This window comes from Aphis gossypii, chromosome 3 (assembly GCF_020184175.1).
Source record: "Aphis gossypii isolate Hap1 chromosome 3, ASM2018417v2, whole genome shotgun sequence".
NCBI classification, from domain to species: domain Eukaryota; kingdom Metazoa; phylum Arthropoda; class Insecta; order Hemiptera; family Aphididae; genus Aphis; species Aphis gossypii.
The window spans coordinates 43,538,688-43,558,477 of NC_065532.1; the positions used below are offsets into that span (position 1 = coordinate 43,538,688).

A 19,790-nucleotide genomic window follows, 5' to 3' on the forward strand; every position below is an offset into this window, starting at 1 on the left:
AAAAACCCTATTTTTATATTTATAATATTTAGTATAAATTATATACATAAATGTATATTAGTATTATATTGCTTATATCATAAATACGTATATAAATGGTGTATTTTTATAGTATCTAATTTATAACTTATATTATTAATATATTACTTACTTATTTTTTTTTTGTCATCATATCAACATATTTTGTCAAAGACATAATATTAAAAATACAAAATGATGTTAATAAAACATAAGACCAAGAGTAATTTTATCTCTGATTCCACGCAGAACATTATGGTTAACAGAACGTGTTTGTATAAAATCATTATTATTTTCATGTAAAAAATGCTTGTTAATTCTAACTCACTTATTCGTTTTCAGGCAATACTATAGAAAACACTGTCTTTTTAATTAATGTAATTATTATAATTTCATGAATATTTAAAATGTTAATGATATAGTATTACTTTGAAACATGGACTGGATTTAATCAAAACCGGGAATTTTCGTGTCTTTTAAAAATAATAATTAGCAACATGACGTGAACAAAAAATTGATGCACCTATAATAATAATATTATGTAATTCTGGCATATGTGTAAATGAAATAATAATAAAATCATGTGAGTATTGTAATATCATAACAAATACAGATATTAAATATACGAAATCGTGTCATTAAACATTTTATTAATCATTATTTCATCATTTTAATAATTTAATATCACTCAAAATAATATTTTTTTAAACTAATAAATAATTTTATTTTTATTTAGTATCTACCTCCATATTTTATAACTCTAAATAATAAGAATAACCATTAACATTATGACCATTTAAAATAATAACGGTTAATTAACCATAATAGTTTAACGTTTAGTGGGTTGGAAGATAAACGTATTTTAAAGATAATAAAGATAAACAAGTTTATAAAACAGTATAGGTACGTGGTTTAAAGTTTAAAAACAACAAAAAAAAAAAAAATATGACTACTTTCATAGTTATTAGTTTATTACTGGGTTCAATTAAAAGCAATCGTTCTGTTATAGCAGTATACAATTTCAGTGTAGTAAATTATATTTTCTTAAACTTTATTATACTTTATCGTGTCCAATATTGTTTTACATCGTAAATCATTAAATATATTATATAAGAAAAATATCAATACAAAGATATTTAAGAAAAATAACTTTAGAATTATTGCAAACTTATTTCATGTATTAAATACCTATATATTTGTCTATGTATATTTTTTTCTGTTTAAGTGAATATAAATAAGTTAGTTATACTATATAAAATATAGTTATATATATATATATATATATATATACATTCATGCATAAGTATTCATTATATTATTATTGTTTTATTGTTCTACTAAAAATAATAAAATTAAACGTAATTTTTACATTATAAATTATAATACTATTATGTAATCAATTAATGATGAAAAAAAATAACACAAATATAATTTCCTATAAACTCTTAGAGTAATCCATGATATTATTAAAGTCTATTATCTATAAATTATTAAGTGTTATAAAATAATATAATATATTCATATTTCAATGCATACATAGTCCTACTACACTATAGCAAACCTATGGCACAAGTGTGTGAAATTACACGTTGGCTATATTTTTATGGCAACAAACATTTTTTTATTATATTGTTTAATCTTGCGTTTAGTGAAAAAATGCCAAAAAAAAATATTTTTTTATTTTTAAAAAATAAAGTCATCAATTATAAAAGTTTGGAACTCACTGCTTCCAGGATAAATAATTTTTTTTTTCTTTTAAAAAAGTGGTTCATTCCAAATAAACTCAATTTTGCATCAACTTACATTATATTAGGTATATAAAAGTTTATTTTCCACGGCGTATTATTTTATCCAAACATATAATCCAGACAGAGAAATAATACATTGTTGGATGGAGCTAATTTCTAAGCTTATTTTCTTGTTTTTTATTCAAACGTCTAAGACTGATAAAATACAAATCTACTATTAAAATAATTTCAGTAAACTTTTTTAAGACACCCATCACCCTTGTAGGAAATTGTTTATAGGTACCTATATGAATATATTACTGGTACGTGATTTTTTTTTTTTCTAAGACCGATTACAAAGTTTTGGCGCGTGACCCGAAAAGGTTCACTGCCAATGCTAATTATGTGTAGTAAATCTGATGGTCGGAAATTAAAAATAAAAATCACAGGAATTTATTGAAACATCTGATATCAAAAATAATTGGCATCTAAATGTTGGATTCGATTTAACTAAAAGACTGTTAATATTCGTAGACTAAAAAAGTTGATATTCGTTGCATTCGATAACGCGTAATACTGCAGCTAAGTTGAATGTATGATCACTTTCATTTAAACGCGTATTAACTGACGTTCTCAGAATGGTTCTCCTTCATATTTTATTTGTGGATCAGGAATATAGTATTTTAAGTCTACAGAATCGGTTCCAGCTGATGTGATTAATCTATTATACACATACATATAGATATATACGTAATACATTCCACGAAGCTTATAATTCCAGAATATATGCTTTGTTAAATTATATTACATAACGTATATTACAATACTCGAGTGTGTCACAGGCTTAGGATGAGCTATGCATCGTTACCTATTTGTTAGTATATTATCGTTTTAATAGAACTTCCGAGAAATAATAAATAAAATATGGGCTCGGAACGATTCGAACGGATTTTGAAACTTAAAATATTATATCGCCATTTTAGTATATATATATATAATGTCTTACGAGACATTTTAAATTTAAAATAAAATTTTTATAAATTAAGGTTATTTTTTAAAACGATTTAATATTTTTGGATATACATAATTCTTATTAATATTATAATATTAAATCAAATATTTACGTTTTTTTATCAATTATTAATTAACATTGAGAAAATTTTAATTATAGATAAATAAATTATAATATTTGTAACAAAATTTAACTCAACTTTTTAATTATCGTAATAATATTCTAATCTGATTATATTATACTTTAATTAGAATTGTGCAAAGTTTGGCTTTAAATCAACTTAATAAAGTATGATCATTATTTAAATTTACCCAACACGCATTTAAAATATTACATTTTAGTTGTGTATTCGTAGACATGTTAAGCTTTTAAGATAGACCCATCTGTGTGCTTAGTGATACAATCGAAAGTTATTATTGATCGAAACTTTAGTACTTAAGTAACTAAATAATTAAATCTATTGTCTCAAGTCTTGAAATATTTCCATCTACATATAAATGTGATTGAAGTAATCTAATTTGTTTGAATTTGTATTTTAGTTATGTAAAATTATAATTTATGTTAATTAAAAAAAAAAAAAAAAAATTAATTCCTCATATAGCACTATATTATTATGCAGGTGTATTGTACATTTACTAGAAGTATTTACATATTAGTTTCATCGCATTTAATTGTATTAGTTTTAAATAAATTATTACAATTATAGTATTTATTATTTTTCTACGATACATCATGATATATTTGTTTTTCTATAAATAGTATTAATAATACAATACTATGATAATGAATTAATTTATAATATAGAAAACATTATATTTGAAAATATCAGTATCTGTATAAAATATAATAGTATACTTACACCAAATTTTAAAATTTCCGCGAAGAATATTTTTGAATTACAACAAAATAAATAAAATCCTAGTTATTTTTTGTTTAATTACCTATTTTTTTTTTTTCTAAGACCGATTACAAAGTTTTGGCGCGTGACCCGAAAAGGTTCACTGCCAATGCTAATTATGTGTAGTAAATCTGATGGTCGTAAATTAAAAATAAAAATTACAGGAATTTATTGAAACATCTGATATCAAAAATAATTGGCGTCTAAATGTTGGATTCGTTTTAACTAAAAGACTGTTCATATTCGTAGACTAAAAAAGTTGATATTCGTTGCATTCGATAACGCGTAATACTGCAGCTAAGTTGAATGTATGATCACTTTCATTTAAACGCGTATTAACTGACGTTCTCAGAATGGTTCTCCTTCATATTTTATTTGTGGATCAGGAATATAGTATTTTAAGTCTACAGAATCGGTTCCAGCTGATGTGATTAATCTATTATACACATACATATAGATATATACGTAATACATTCCACGAAGCTTATAATTCCAGAATATATGCTTTGTTAAATTATATTACATAACGTATATTACAATACTCGAGTGTGTCACAGGCTTAGGATGAGCTATGCATCGTTACCTATTTGTTAGTATATTATCGTTTTAATAGAACTTCCGAGAAATAATAAATAAAATATGGGCTCGGAACGATTCGAACGGATTTTGAAACTTAAAATATTATATCGCCATTTTAGTATATATATATAATGTCTTACGAGACATTTTAAATTTAAAATAAAATTTTTATAAACTAAGGTTATTTTTTAAAATGATTTAATATTTTTGGATATACATAATTCTTGTTAATATTATAATATTAAATCAAATATTTACGTTTTTTTATCAATTATTAATTAACATTGAGAAAATTTTAATTATAGATAAATAAATTATAATATTTGTAACAAAATTTAACTCAACTTTTTAATTATCGTAATAATATTCTAATCTGATTATACTATACTTTAATTAGAATTGTGCAAAGTTTGGCTTTAAATCAACTTAATAAAGTATGATCATTATTTAAATTTACCCAACACGCATTTAAAATATTACATTTTAGTTGTGTATTCGTAGACATGTTAAGCTTTTAAGATAGACCCATCTGTGTGCTTAGTGATACAATCGAAAGTTATTATTGATCGAAACTTTAGTACTTAAGTAACTAAATAATTAAATCTATTGTCTCAAGTCTTGAAATATATCCATCTACATATAAATGTGATTGAAGTAATCTAATTTGTTTGAATTTGTATTTTAGTTATGTAAAATTATAATTTATGTTAATTAAAAAAAAAAAAAAAAAAAATGAATTCCTCATATAGCACTATATTATTATGCAGGTGTATTGTACATTTACTAGAAGTATTTACATATTAGTTTCATCGCATTTAATTGTATTAGTTTTAAATAAATTATTGCAGTTACCTATAGTATTTATTATTTTTTTACGATACATCATGATATATTTGTTTTTCTATAAATAGTATTAATAATACAATATTATGATAATGAATGAATTTATATAGAAAACATTATACTTGAAAATATCAGTATGTGTATAAAATATAATAGTATACTTACACCAAATTTTAAAATTTCCGCGAAGAATATTTTTGAATTACAACAAAATAAATAAAATCCTAGTTATTTTTTGTTTAAGTACCTATTTTTTTTTTTCAAAATTGAAATTAAAATATTTATAAATTATATCGTGTTATATATTTTTTTTAAATTTTTCAGTTTCAGTAAAAAATATTTATGAGGAACATTGTATTACAAGTCTTTGTTATAAAACATAAGCATATAATAAAATAAATATAATTATAAACCTTATAGTACTTCGCATTGTTTTTATCATTTAATTCATGACAGATCTTTTTTATCGAATCGTAAAAGACGATTCAATTCGATTTATGAATTATTAATCATTTGAAAACACATCAAAAATATCATTGGAAGATAATAATAATATTATCATTACAATGGTTAACCTAATTATAACCCATTACCCAAAAGTGGTGTATTGATTTCAATTCTTCCCAAATACAAATGTAAAATAACCTATAATCTGAAATCGTAAGCTACTCGAGAAATTATGACAATTAAACGTGGGGGTATTAAATACAAATATAATATTATACTAATATACGCCAAAATTACATTGTAATTCCGTAGAAATCGAATATACACGAATCCTTTCATCTCACAAATAACCCTACAGTTTTATTCGTGATTTAGAGAGGAATTAAGCAAATAAAACGAGATTATCTACGTTCAAAATTAGAATTCACGTAATTTTCCATTATTTGTTAACTGTGCAATAAATTGAACACTATAATGATATAATCATGGTATGATACTTATTTACCACAAAAGTATCGCTGTTTACACGATCTGTCGTACAGCTATATTAACCAAGGTGATATTAAAGTAGCTATTTATTTATTGTGGTGCGGAGGTTAGGCGACGATTGAAGAAGGTCTAACCTAACATTAAGAGAAATTTATTTTCAATAAATTTATACACTTTTGGGATCATTGAAAGTTATATAATAATAATATTAAATATGGCATAATAATATTTTTAGAGACAAATCGTTTATTTATTTTTATTATTACAAATGTATATAACTTATATATTCAATATACAATTTTAAACATAACAAAATACGATAGATCAATACACCAAAATTCGTCTCTGGTATTCAGTAGGTGTTGCAATATTCAGTCAATGCCAAGGTAAAATTCAATTTTTCTGCAAAAAAAAAAAAAAAGAAAACCCCTTTCATTTCTGTATTAACTGTAAGAATTTTTTTATAAATATATAAATATTTCAAAAAATATTATATTAAAAAATTAAACCTAACAAATTTTTTCTATGAAATTTATTTCAAAATAAAAAATTGATTAAATTTATATATACTTTTGCTCTCGTATCATTATTCTTCTAAAAAATTAGCTTATAATAATATTATATACCTAAGTGAAATGAAGTCTATTATAAAATATTAAATACAGTGAGCTGTGGTAAGATTATACTTTATATCTATTGTCAAGTTATACATTTAAAACATATTATGTCATAATACTAAAAAACGTCGAACGGATTGTATTTTATTTATTTATGAACGAGTATTATTATTTTTAATGCCTGTGAGACTTGATAGAGATTATTCGATAAATATATCTACAAAATACTACTGTATAGACCGTTACAGAGTCAAAGTTTATTGACGCAACATATATATGACTTAAACACGTAATCTTTTAGTGAAATTAAATAATAAACAATTGTCGCCGTGTATTGTAGTAAACATTTTGTGGTGAAGGACATCTAAACCAGATACATGGAGTCATCGCTAAGTATCAAAGCGCTTTGAATCCGGGCTGGAATACTATATAATATTATAGAGCTTTAAAAACTACGAAACCGAGTGATGAACAAACACGCTATAGAAGTACGTAATTCCTGAGGGGTAGGGAATTTCCGTGTCGAGGATTTGTGTCGTCCTAAGGATTATATGTACAATAGTGGTCTAGTATATAGGGGACGGGTTGACGGGAGAGTAGTGTTGGAAGTAGAGAGGGGACGGAGGAGACGAATATTTAAGTAGCAGCTGAGAGTGCCGTATACAGATTGTCGTGGCGATAAAGGCGAGGCCAACGATACGTTTCTCATCTTGTTCTTGGCCGGAAGGAAGAACTATCTTTTGCTGTGGGAATAAAAAAAGAAAATAAATAAGACGAGTAAAATAAAAACAACGGTCGTGGAAAATTGGTAGTTTTTGTGAGTGGTATTTTTATTTTATTCGATCAACAGTGCCGCCACCAAGCGGCCATCGTCGTTCCGTTCTTAAGATATTTTTAATTTGATTTTACCCTTCCACGACTACCTTCCCGTCTGTTATTTTTCCCCGACAAAACGATTATAAAACGGACCCCATAGACGAGGGTGGTAAAACTAATTTCCGACTTTTCCAATATATTTTTACTCTCTTTCCATATTTTCATGTCGTCACAGACGATGCTGCATCCCTCGTTAAATTCGCTGCATCGAATCCCGGCGCTCACTTCAATTCAATCCTATCCGAATATCCGTGTGTCATTAATTTCCTCTTCCCGTTTTCTTTAAAATATCGGTGGAAAAATAAACGCTAATAAATTAAATATACGAGAGATGTGCTGTGCGCATTTGGTACCGCTCAATGTTCAGCTCTAGACCTAATCCAATTATATATTTAGAGTTTCGTCAAACGTATAAATGTGAATCGCATTATTATTAATAGCAACTATTATTATGGTGGTCTGAGGATAATAATATTATTCACGATTCGGTTGTGACGTACAACTTTTCTTCGTAATTAATATTATACATACACAAAAAGAGTGAGTGATCCACCCACGATATTATTATTTGATAACTGTTATTTTAATGGTAAACTTATGTGTTTTCAAAATAGTTTTTTTTAACATCAGTGTAAGTCATTACAACTAAATTATTGAAAAAATTAAAAAAAAAAATAATATACTCTATTTTCTATTAGATTTTTGAATTTCAACTTTTTTACATCAATTTAAATTTATTATTAAACTGGTAATTAATTATTATTAATTTACAAATATTTCAATATTAAATGAGTGGGGTAAAGTAGTTGCATAGAGATGCAGGTATACTACACTACACTATATGTATATTTGTGGTTTGCTCGTTTAAAATACAACTGATACAACTGATACAACAATATGCAAAGTATATTAATTTAATTGTAATCATTTAATAGTACAATAATAATATGTAAATACTTTTCGTTATATGAACAACAATTTTTCATTTAATTGCTTATAAAACACTTAGTCGTTATGCTATTTGTAAAATAATTAAAATACATATAAAACAACAAAATATTATAAAATATACTAATATATAAATTATTTTTATACACATCATTGGTATCATAATATTCATCTTACTGTAATGTAAGGGTAATTTTTTTATACTCCATATAAATAATTATTGGTTTAATAATAATACGACACAAGCTGCTTACAACTGTGTAATGAAACAAAGCATATAATCATAATGTGAACTGTTCATGATATAAATTATAATATAGTACGTGTTAATACACATTTGTAAAAAGGTCTCAAATTTAGGGAAAATTTACAACGAGGATCGTTAAAAGATTTTACAAATAAAGATGCATTTTATACAATTATTTATTTATTATTGGTATTATTGACATATACAACTGTCAAGTGTTAATACATATACAATACCATAATTTAATTTCCAACATCCTATGGTCTCCACACGATAACATTATAATATTCCTATGCAAATATCAATATATAATCAAATATTATCATTAATAGTTACTAATTAGACAAACGTATTATGCTTGAAATATTACTGAGTGCTTATAAACAATTTTTATTTTATTGTTATGCAACATTAAATTATAATCAGGTGCCTGTTTAACTTGAATAGATTAATAATTATAATTATAATATATAATTGTTTGCTGTAAATTAAAAACAAATTTAAAGTTAATATTATTTATTTATGTTTTTGTTATTGTTAGCTATTAGCATGTATACTGAATTAATATTTTAGCAATAGCAACCATAAGTAGAAGTGAAAAAGATGAATCACACTTTATCGTTGCTCACCATCATAGATTCATTTCACTTATATTTAAGTACACGGTTTTTATCGTTTTTTGGATAAATATTATAGTAGCAACACAATGAATCGATTTTAATTTTATAATTTAATTGAAGATTTACGTTCCGTTCATGCACATTTTTGTACAACTACACGACATTATCTACACTGCAACACGTCAAGCTATTTATTACCACAAAATCCTATATAGTTTTACGTATACCACTTACGATTTACTTAAGCACTATCCTCGAGTTATAAATGTTCTGTAATACGAATACAAATTCGTTTACATTTGTCGAAACGAATATCATAATAATACACATGTGCTATTATAGATCTTAATTGATTAATATTATTAGTCTTTTGTACCAAAATGTAAATTCTATTAAGAAATTAATTGACATAGTACATATTGTTATTAATTGACGTAGGACAAGCATTTTATTCGTTTTAAAAATAGCGTTAGTTATCTAAACAGCCAAGAATAATTTAAAGAGAATATCATTTTATATTTTGGCATACATTTAAGCCAATTATTGATAATTAAATAAAAATTTAATTTATACCATTTAGTAAAAATTCATCATAAATTCTTATTTTACTATAACCATTACAATATTGAGCAAAAATTTAAATTCAGAAAGACTTGCAAAATTAATAAAAATACTCTTTCAAGAAATTAAGTAACATCTAAAACTTATATTTTTTTTAATAAACTGAAAAATGTTTAAAATGTAAATTCGTAACAAATTATCTTCGCGTCTACATCTAAATTTTTAATATTAAACGCAGTAGCTGATTTGTATTTATTTTGAAAAATTTGTAGTATCTAGATTATTATACATTAACATATTTTCTATCGTTACTTTACGTGATGATATCTAAATATTATTTTTATTATTATAAATGATTTTATGTCTATCTAGTTGAATATATACAATTATTTGTATTTAAAACATATTTCGTATAAATATTAATTAGTTTAAATAAGAACTGTATTGAGATGGTATTATATATTAAGTGGTAGATATATTTTCTGGATCTTTTTAAAGCGTATTTTATACTATTATTATTTTACTAAATATCAAATTTAATTATTTGTACCTAATACAAAACTATGATTATCACTATACTACCATTAAATACTAATATAATTAATTAATTATATATACTCTTTAATCTGGTATTTGAGTATTATTTGTTTGGAAAATAAATCAAAATAATGATGTTAATCTGTTAAATAAATCAAAGAATTAACGTGACAAGTAATAAGTAATTAACACTTAAATAATGCTATTTAAATGAATCAAGTGATTATTATCGCAGTATAATCCAATGCGGGTACTGTATTATAAGATATTGAACGATTAATGATGAAATGCAAAACTTTGAAATAATTAAAAATATAAATATAGTATATCGAATACATACAAACTCATTCGAATAGATTAATCAATAATAATTATTCATATTTACAGTTGACACTCGAGTATGCAATTTTAAGTTCATAACGCATAATGCTATATAGTATCTACAAGTTCAAACATTAAACATATATTTTTTTTATATTTTAGCGACATGTAGAGCGTATATTACTATCCTTTGAATATTATTTATTGAATAAATATTATTTTGTATGTTTTGAAATAGTCTATAATTGTTGTGATTATATCAGCATACTAATTACGTATACATTACCTTGATGATTCCATATAAATAAAATAAAATCAAAATTGATGATGTTTAATGTTCTGGGTTTTCCATATTCCCGGTCTACTGGTTTAATGTACAATTTGAACACACTCAGAATTAATGTTAGGTTATCAAATTGTCTCTCCGTTTTAATAAAACCAGACACTCTAGTCCTCGTTTGCTCAGATAGATATAGTATGGATAAAACATTAATGATTTTTCGAATTTATAGTTATTAAATATGTGATGATTGCTTTGAACATAATAATACGAGTAAACTCTCATTCCTAATTATTTTTGTGCTGTACGATTTGGATTATACGGCACATTGTATAGGCAATTTCGATACATGGTGGTTTGCGTGGTTCGTTTCGGTTAATTATACGTCATGACAATAATATTATCATCTCAGACAAAGCTCGGTACGGTATGTAACATGTAATTTCACTGCTAATAAAATACTTTAACCATTAATCAGCTGATTAGACGGTCTAGGATAATATTCACGTATTGGAAGACCATCATCGGGTCAAAAAATCATTATTATTTGTGTTCGATAAATTAGTAGGTAATTAATTAAGTTATTAAATTATGAACGATATAATACCCAATTATTATTACCAAAAAGAATAATAATTTTAATTTTATAGTTTCATGCTTTTAATTTTTGAAACCAATACCAATAAAATGTTTATGCTCTGAGGAGTATAAAATATTATTATATGTTTTATTATTTATTATAAATGGTTGTTATTTTTATTATGCTAAAATTATACCAAAACCAATTATATTATTTTAAAGATGTATTAATAGTTGTAGTAGCAAAACAGTTATTCGTAGAAAGTATTAAATGATATTTATTTCTAGATCTAAATTCCGTAGTATACATTGCAGATCCTGTTTTGGGTGAAAATGTGTTTCCTGGGGATATTATTTTTTTAGTTCGGGGAAAACCTTCTGTAGTCAAAATCCCGAATTATTATTATTATTATAAGTCTTTGAGTAACTATTTACAGTGCATTATTTTCTTCGAAAAGCTAAAATTCCCCAAACGGGTTATTTTAGCCAGTAAATACTTTTGAGATCTATTGTTTTAAACCCACCTTTACAGAAATAACTACAATAGATCTAAAATAAACCCGTAACAACTGGAATAAATTATAAATTATAATACAATATAGTCTCAGTAGATCCAAATTATTTGTTTATTATAATAATATTATCATGCTGTTTATATCCCCGAAAAATGATATTGAGGAACTAGTAAATACTAGTAAAAATAAAACATAATTGTAAAACTAAAATATTGTTATAACTCTAATCATCATAAAGAATGCGTAATTGACAGATATGTAAACTATATAAATATGAATGAATTTTTATATAAAATATTATATATTTTTTTATTATATAATATAAAATATATAAATTATAAAAATAAAATGTGTGGATATTACTCAGATGTATAATAGTTTTAAGTATTCATATATTATGTAGTTGTTAAATAAGTGACTATTAAAATTTAATTAAATACAATGAACATATAATTTTTTAATATTTTATAGTTTCATGAAGTATTTTTTAAAACTACTGTGTACTTTCTTCTTTTAAAGTATCGACTAGATCCAATTTTCTACTAGAAACCACTGTTGGATAAAGAAAATAAATCGTTTTTAAGGTGATGACAGGCACACAAAAAACACTTATTGTTGTAAAACCAAATACATTTATTACTTCGCTGAAATCTTAAATTTAATAATATACTTGAAATGTAAATTAATATATTTAGTAAAAATGTATTGCAAACATAAATATTAAATAAGTCTTTTTAATATTTAAATTTTTAAATTATGATAGATTTATTATTACTAATTTTATACTAATAAATAAAACACATAAGTGCAACTTACTTAAGTTAATAAACTAAAATTAATTCGACATAGACTTATTAACTACAATAATATATAATATATTATTGTAATACTTGAGTCATAAATCAATAAAAGTATCTAAGATTTGTACATGTAACCTGATTGTAAATTTTATCCTGATTTCGATATTGTCACGTTTTTTATGTTTTATTGAAATTTAAAATATGGATCTGTAATATATAATTGTGTTTGAGCACACACACACTGAGTTGATTTGTTTTCTGTGTCATGGTCGTCATTTTATGTTGTGTGAAAGACTCTTTCGACATTGATATTTAAATTATTATTACTAGCTACATCATGTTTAATACGTTATAATATATTATAGTCCCAATACCACTGCATACCCCTTGCTCTTGACGGCTGTGTTTCGTCTTAAAAATAACGTTTGGATTTATGTTTCAGTTTCACGTTGTACCGATGCATAATATATCACATTTAAATTTATGGTAATAATTTATTCATGGTTTAATCCGGTGGTAAACTTTTTAAGCCGAAAAAAATATTTAATATTCAAACAAAAACACGGTTCTTGAATAATTGGTGTTTTAAATCCGAGAGATTTGCATGATTTTTTTTTTTTTTTTTGCTACGTATGCATGGAATGAAGGTGTTTTAATATTAATTACGATCCGGATAAATGTTGACTAGTTCAACTATGTTGGACAATTTTTTTTTTTTTTTGATCTTAAATAAATGTTTTTTAAATAACAGTTGTTATGTTCCGTTCACGATGATGCGAATAACAAATTAATGTGGTATTTTTTTCTCAAGTACTGATTAAAAAAATTGTATATTATTTTGTATTATATTTTTTTTTATGTATAATATAAAATATTATACAAATATATATAAACTAAATTATAAAGCCTATAAATTATGATTTAGTTCAACTATATGAGAGTAAATTTAAAATCGGTATTTTATCGATCGCAATCCTAATGAATAAAAAAAAAATTATAATTAAAATACATAAAAACAATATTATGGTAGGCGATTACCAAAATGGATGAAAAGCACTCGCTTCGCTGCATAAAAATGAAGGATTCATTTTATTTCAAATTATTAATAGATGAATTTAGTATGATAATATAATTGAAAGTTATAAATTATTGGTTTATTTGATAATTTTGCTAAATTTTAATTTCTCCATATTTTTTCGAGACTTGAGTAAAAAAATATGTCTCAATAGTTGATAGTGACTTTTACTACTTTATTTTGAGTTTATTTTTTGGTAATTAATTTTTTGCTTAATAATTAATCATTTACTTAAATTCAATTTATGTACAGCAATATTGATGTTTAAACAAATTTTTTTTTTAATTTATGTTATTATGAGTTCTATAATACTCATTCACGAATAAATTATTATGGTAAAATTGTCTGTGTACAGTGTATACTAATTATATATTATACAATTATATTTTTTTTACTATTTTCATTTAACTTATTAAAATATAATATTACTTAGTAAAAAATGTATAATTTATATTACCTATGTTATAAATAATTCCAATTATAGAAAGAAAAATAAATTTAAATTTGTTGCAATAACTTAACCTAATTTGTTGATAATTATATTAGGTATCAAGGTTTTAAAATCCAATTTTAACGGTTTTTTTTTTAATTTTACTTTATCGATTCTAATCAAAATGTTCATATTATTATTATATTGTTATTACATTGTATTAAAATTATTATAATTATTTAGTAATTTATAATAAAACTAATACTAAAAATATATTAATCTGTCAAAATATAATGTGCCTAGTCATAATATTCGAACTATACAGATATTTATGTAGGTACTTCAAATTTTGTTAATTTACAAAACTCCCTTATAATTGATATTAGGTATACAAAGTTATTATTTTATATATTTTTTCTTGTAACTATTTATTTAATATTTACCGTTATTTATTTTATAAAAGTTTTCGTTTTAAATGTAGGTTCTTTTTGAAGTTTCAAACAAGACTTGATACATTTATCCTCATTTTGTTTCCATAATGATTGATGATTACTGTTATCATAATAATAATAATAATAATAATAAGTCATAGCCCCAAATATACTATAAATTAATACAGTGCAATAGTTATTTATAGTTTTTATAGTATAGACTATAGAGTAAAACTATATCGAAACTCTTCAAGCTTTAAAATGTTTTACGGTACCTAGGTACCTAATTATTGAATTTTATGTTTTAAAACAATTATTAATAATATATTTATTTTAAATATTTTATTTGAATAATTTAATAACTCAAAATCAATGTATTTAAATAAAATTAATATAAAATATAATAAAACGTATTATAATATATTATAATAGGTAGTTATATATTTAGTTTAATTTAAAATAATAACGATAATATAATAACACAATAGTATTAAATTTAAATCATAGTTAAATTTTTAAAAACTTAGCGTAACTTAAGCTTAAACTTAAGCGTAAACTATATGCAATGTTTGAGTATAAATCAAATTAAATATACCTGTACTTTGAAAACATTTCCTAAGACTTGAAATTTTAATAATAATATTCGTAATTACACCATATTATTTCACGTTGAAAAGGACACTTTATAGAAACTATCCACGCCACGTATTTTAATTACTATAAAACAATAATTAAATTATTAAAAACAAGATTTTATTTTGGAATCACAATGCTATTTAATAGAATGAAAAGAAAAAATATCCATAGCCGTAATTAATTGTACCAAATATTTCATTAATAATTAAAATCGAAATAAGCTTCATAACGCCTAAATAATTTAATATATATTTTATATTGGATTTCCTTTTATACTTTACAGGTAGTCGCAGTCATATCCGTGTTTTTTATATGTGTGTCCGTACTGTCGTTTGCACTGAAAACTCATCCTGACTTACGAGTAGCTACACTGAGAAATGTAACCGTACCTAAGGATCGACCGCCAGCCCCGGGTGAGGATCCACCGATGGAATGGGTACTCAGCAAGGATCGTACTGATCCTCACGAGGCTTTTTTCTATGTAGAACTTGTTTGCAATGTTTGGTTCACATTCGAACTTCTCGCTAGATCTATAGTAAGTACTAAATACACTACACTAAACACTTAATAAAAAAAAAAAATAATTTTAAGCGTTTAGGCATTTTACAAAAAACGACTATTTTTGTGTTTTATACAAGTGGATTTGTAGGGCGTTTGACATACAGAAATGTGTCCTATAGGCTATAGATAATGGATTGTTTTGAATTATTTATTATTTTGAACTGTAACAAAAAACAATATCAGTTATGTGATGTAAACAAAAAAAAATATACATAATAGTCATGTATTTTAAGGTATATAAAATGCATATACGTAGAAAACGAACTCTCTTCCTACATTAACTAGAAGTCTGAAGTGATCTGTGCATAATTCATACAAGAGATTTCAAATAACAACACTAAATTTTAAATTTTGAAGTGGTTGATATCGAAGTTATAGGCATACTGACCGTATAGGTACTGCAGGCTATAATATTTGGATCGATAATCTAAACGTTTAATACATTTAATAAATAAGTTGATAACGAAAACAATAGTACCTATCCCAATATCCCGTATTCTGGGTTTTTAAATTTCTTATTAATAATTTTTTTATTATTACAATAGCATAATAAACATATAAAAAACTCACAGCAGGAATAAATGAAAAAAAAAAAACAATGAAAAAGCAAAAATTAATTGGTTTATTTGGAATAGAATGGCGTGAAATTTCTATCTCATATAAATCATAATTTATAAAAAATGAAGCGCATGCTTTAAAATTCGAGCCCTATTAACAGTATAGTTATTACAAGTAAAAAGTAAATATTTATTAATTAATTGAATACATTTTATTAAATAAACGGTTCGATAAATGATTATCAAAACATAAATTGTTGATTAACATCCCTTATTGTTATATTACAATATAAGAAACCTAAATGCAAAATACAAATATAATAATAAGGGATGTAATAACAATAAAGCTATTTTTATTCAAATTGCCATAAGCTACTGAATATTGTAAGATATATAGGATTTTTGTATGACGTTTTAATAAAAAAAAAAATATATAAAAATCATTTATTTATGTAGTTAAATGATAAAAAATAACGATTGTTGGTATTTTTACATTAATATAACAGTAAATTAGAATTTTATGATTTCTTAAATATAATTTTTTCTATATCAATTAGTAATACATTTTGCATGAATATTATGAAATATTAATTTATTTTTGAATTTAAGATTAAAAATTATATAACTCATCTTCAGAAAATGAAAAATTTTGATAATATCTTGGTCCATATAATATGGTCCATGGATCACAAAACTAAATGTGATAATATTCTAAATTCCGCAAAACCTCTTTATGTTTATAAAATACACGTGTGTGATTCGTTTGATTCACGATGGCTGCTGATGAAAATATGGTGTGTTAAAAATATGTTTGATCGATATAAAAACGTGAGGAATAGGGTTTTCGTGAACTCGTTAAGTTCAAAACCAGTATAACGGTCGTTGTAGACGTGGAATGATGTTTTTGGCTGGATTTCAACATGGCTGTTGGACTTTGCTCGTGATAAATAATAATAATAAAAAAAAACAACAAAAAAAAAACGTCAATGACCGTCCGCGAGACCAATTGCTCGTCCTGCATAATAGTGGTTGAACCCGACTGGAAGCATTAACGCTCGTATATATTTAATATTATTTCTCAACCTCTACTACACAGTTGATGACTATTATTTCGAAGCTCTGTGAACGCGGTTTAAGATCCATTTGTTTTTATGGCTTATTAAACGCGTCTTATTTCTGGTTGACCGTTTTACGATGTAGATAATATTTTTAAAGTCCCAAAGGGCTTATAATTTTGTTATAAACAGCATCTACAGAAAACTTCAATAAAATACGAAAATAATCCTTAAGTATATACGATAGAGCCGTTGATAAAAGCGCGTCTTCATGTTTCACACGACTTCTTATTTTATAATTAAAAGTGGAATAACAGAAGCTGAATGAACGGGTTTCGCGTAATTCACGAGCGTGATTACGTGTTGTGCCGCTTTTATCGCGCTTGTATTAAGCAGAGTTGGATTTGCTAATAGGGCCATACGAGAAGCAAATTCGCAATAAACGCCTGCATTTTCCTTTCATTATTTTAAAATATAATTTTATTTATTTGTTTAAACGTATAAATTCGTTATTTAACAATTATATTGTCTGATACAAATAATTTTATATAATAATATTTAAAAGATAAAAAAAACATTTATTAATAGGGCATACGTAAACTGCCTCCAAATGACCTTGTTTTTGTAAACTGCGACCAAATTTCTTTTTATGCTAAAGAATGTAATGTAAACTGTGCCTGATTTTTGGTTCATGTTAAAAAGTTATAAACTAAGCTGTGCTCCGTTTTTTAAATATACAAAACTTTTAACTTATTAAAGTCTCTATGGCTGTGGTTGTTTTCATTTATATCGCAGTAATTTATTGTAAGACATAGAAAAACACGAAAAGTTATGAAATTTAAGAAGTACATATTATAATAGTGGTCAAACTTCAATTAATGAATATAATTTGTATCAACAATATATTATTATTATCCTAATATTGTAATCCTAAATACAATTCTAAATTGTTTATTTTTTTTTAAATTTTAAATTTCATTCTATTTATTATTCATATTAGGTGTATAATAACTATTACGAATTAAGTATGAATTAGAGATTAGTAATTTAGTTTAATTTTGAAAAACTAGGTTATAAGTATTTTTAAAATTTTACCCAATACAGATTACATGTTACCTACCTTTTTAGAATTGATTAAAATTCGAGCGGAGTTTAAATATTATGTGGTTTTGTGTTTACTTGTAGGTACTTATATATTTTCAGTTTACAACCACCGTAATAATAAACTTGAATAGTCGTATTATTTTTTTTAAGTATTTTTGAAAACAATATTTTGACTTCATTAATGACACGTGTGGTTTATTTGTTTTAATAAATATTATCTTCTTTGATTATCTATATAAAATATTCAATATAAAATAATGATAAAAATTATAAAATTATAGAAAAAATATGTCTACAAAGTTTTTTGAAACCATAATGAGCTGTGCCCTTTAGGTAACCCCCAACCTTGTCCATTTTGCCAAGTCTCCGGTGAACATCATCGACTTTGTGGCTACACTCAGCTTCTACACGGATACCATGTTGCAAAGCACACTTGCCCACCGTTTCGACAACACCGAGATACTAGAATTTTTTTCGATCATACGTATCCTAAGGTTGTTCAAACTTACCAGACACTCGCCCGGGCTAAAAATACTCATACATACGTTCAAGGCATCTGCTAAGGAGCTGACGCTGCTAGTCTTCTTCTTAGTATTGGGCATCGTCGTTTTTGCTAGCCTGGTGTACTACGCCGAACGATTGCAGGTTAACTTCGAAGGAATCATTACGATATCACACGATCAGTGAAGTTTACACAATCCTAATATTCTTCCAAATTCTTTTACAGGCCAATCCACAAAACGACTTCAAAAGCATACCGGAAGGACTTTGGTGGGCGATCGTGACTATGACTACGGTCGGATACGGCGACATGGCGCCTAAGACGTACATGGGTATGTTTGTCGGCGCGCTGTGCGCCTTGGCTGGCGTGCTGACCATTGCGCTCCCCGTTCCTGTAATCGTGTCGAACTTTTCCATGTTTTATTCACACACACAGGTCTGTTATATAAAAATATAATATATAAATTTATGCTGTTTAAGTTAAGCAATAGTATTTGGTATGGCAGGTAACTGTAATTTTAAAAAT

The 19,790-nt window shown here is 24.8% G+C and overlaps 1 protein-coding gene across 4 annotated transcripts in view; it reads left to right on the plus strand.

Annotated features, from left to right (window-relative positions):
• Nucleotides 1-19,790, plus strand: part of LOC114121273 (potassium voltage-gated channel protein Shaw-like) — a 181,581-nt gene that overhangs the window by 142,974 nt on the left and 18,817 nt on the right. For all 4 annotated transcript variants that reach the window (XM_050203671.1, XM_050203675.1, XM_050203673.1 and 1 more), the window contains 3 exons: nucleotides 15,770-16,021; nucleotides 19,097-19,408; nucleotides 19,491-19,700. In XM_050203671.1, coding sequence (XP_050059628.1) covers nucleotides 15,770-16,021; nucleotides 19,097-19,408; nucleotides 19,491-19,700 — 774 coding nt within the window. The remainder of the gene's footprint in view (nucleotides 1-15,769; nucleotides 16,022-19,096; nucleotides 19,409-19,490; nucleotides 19,701-19,790) is intronic.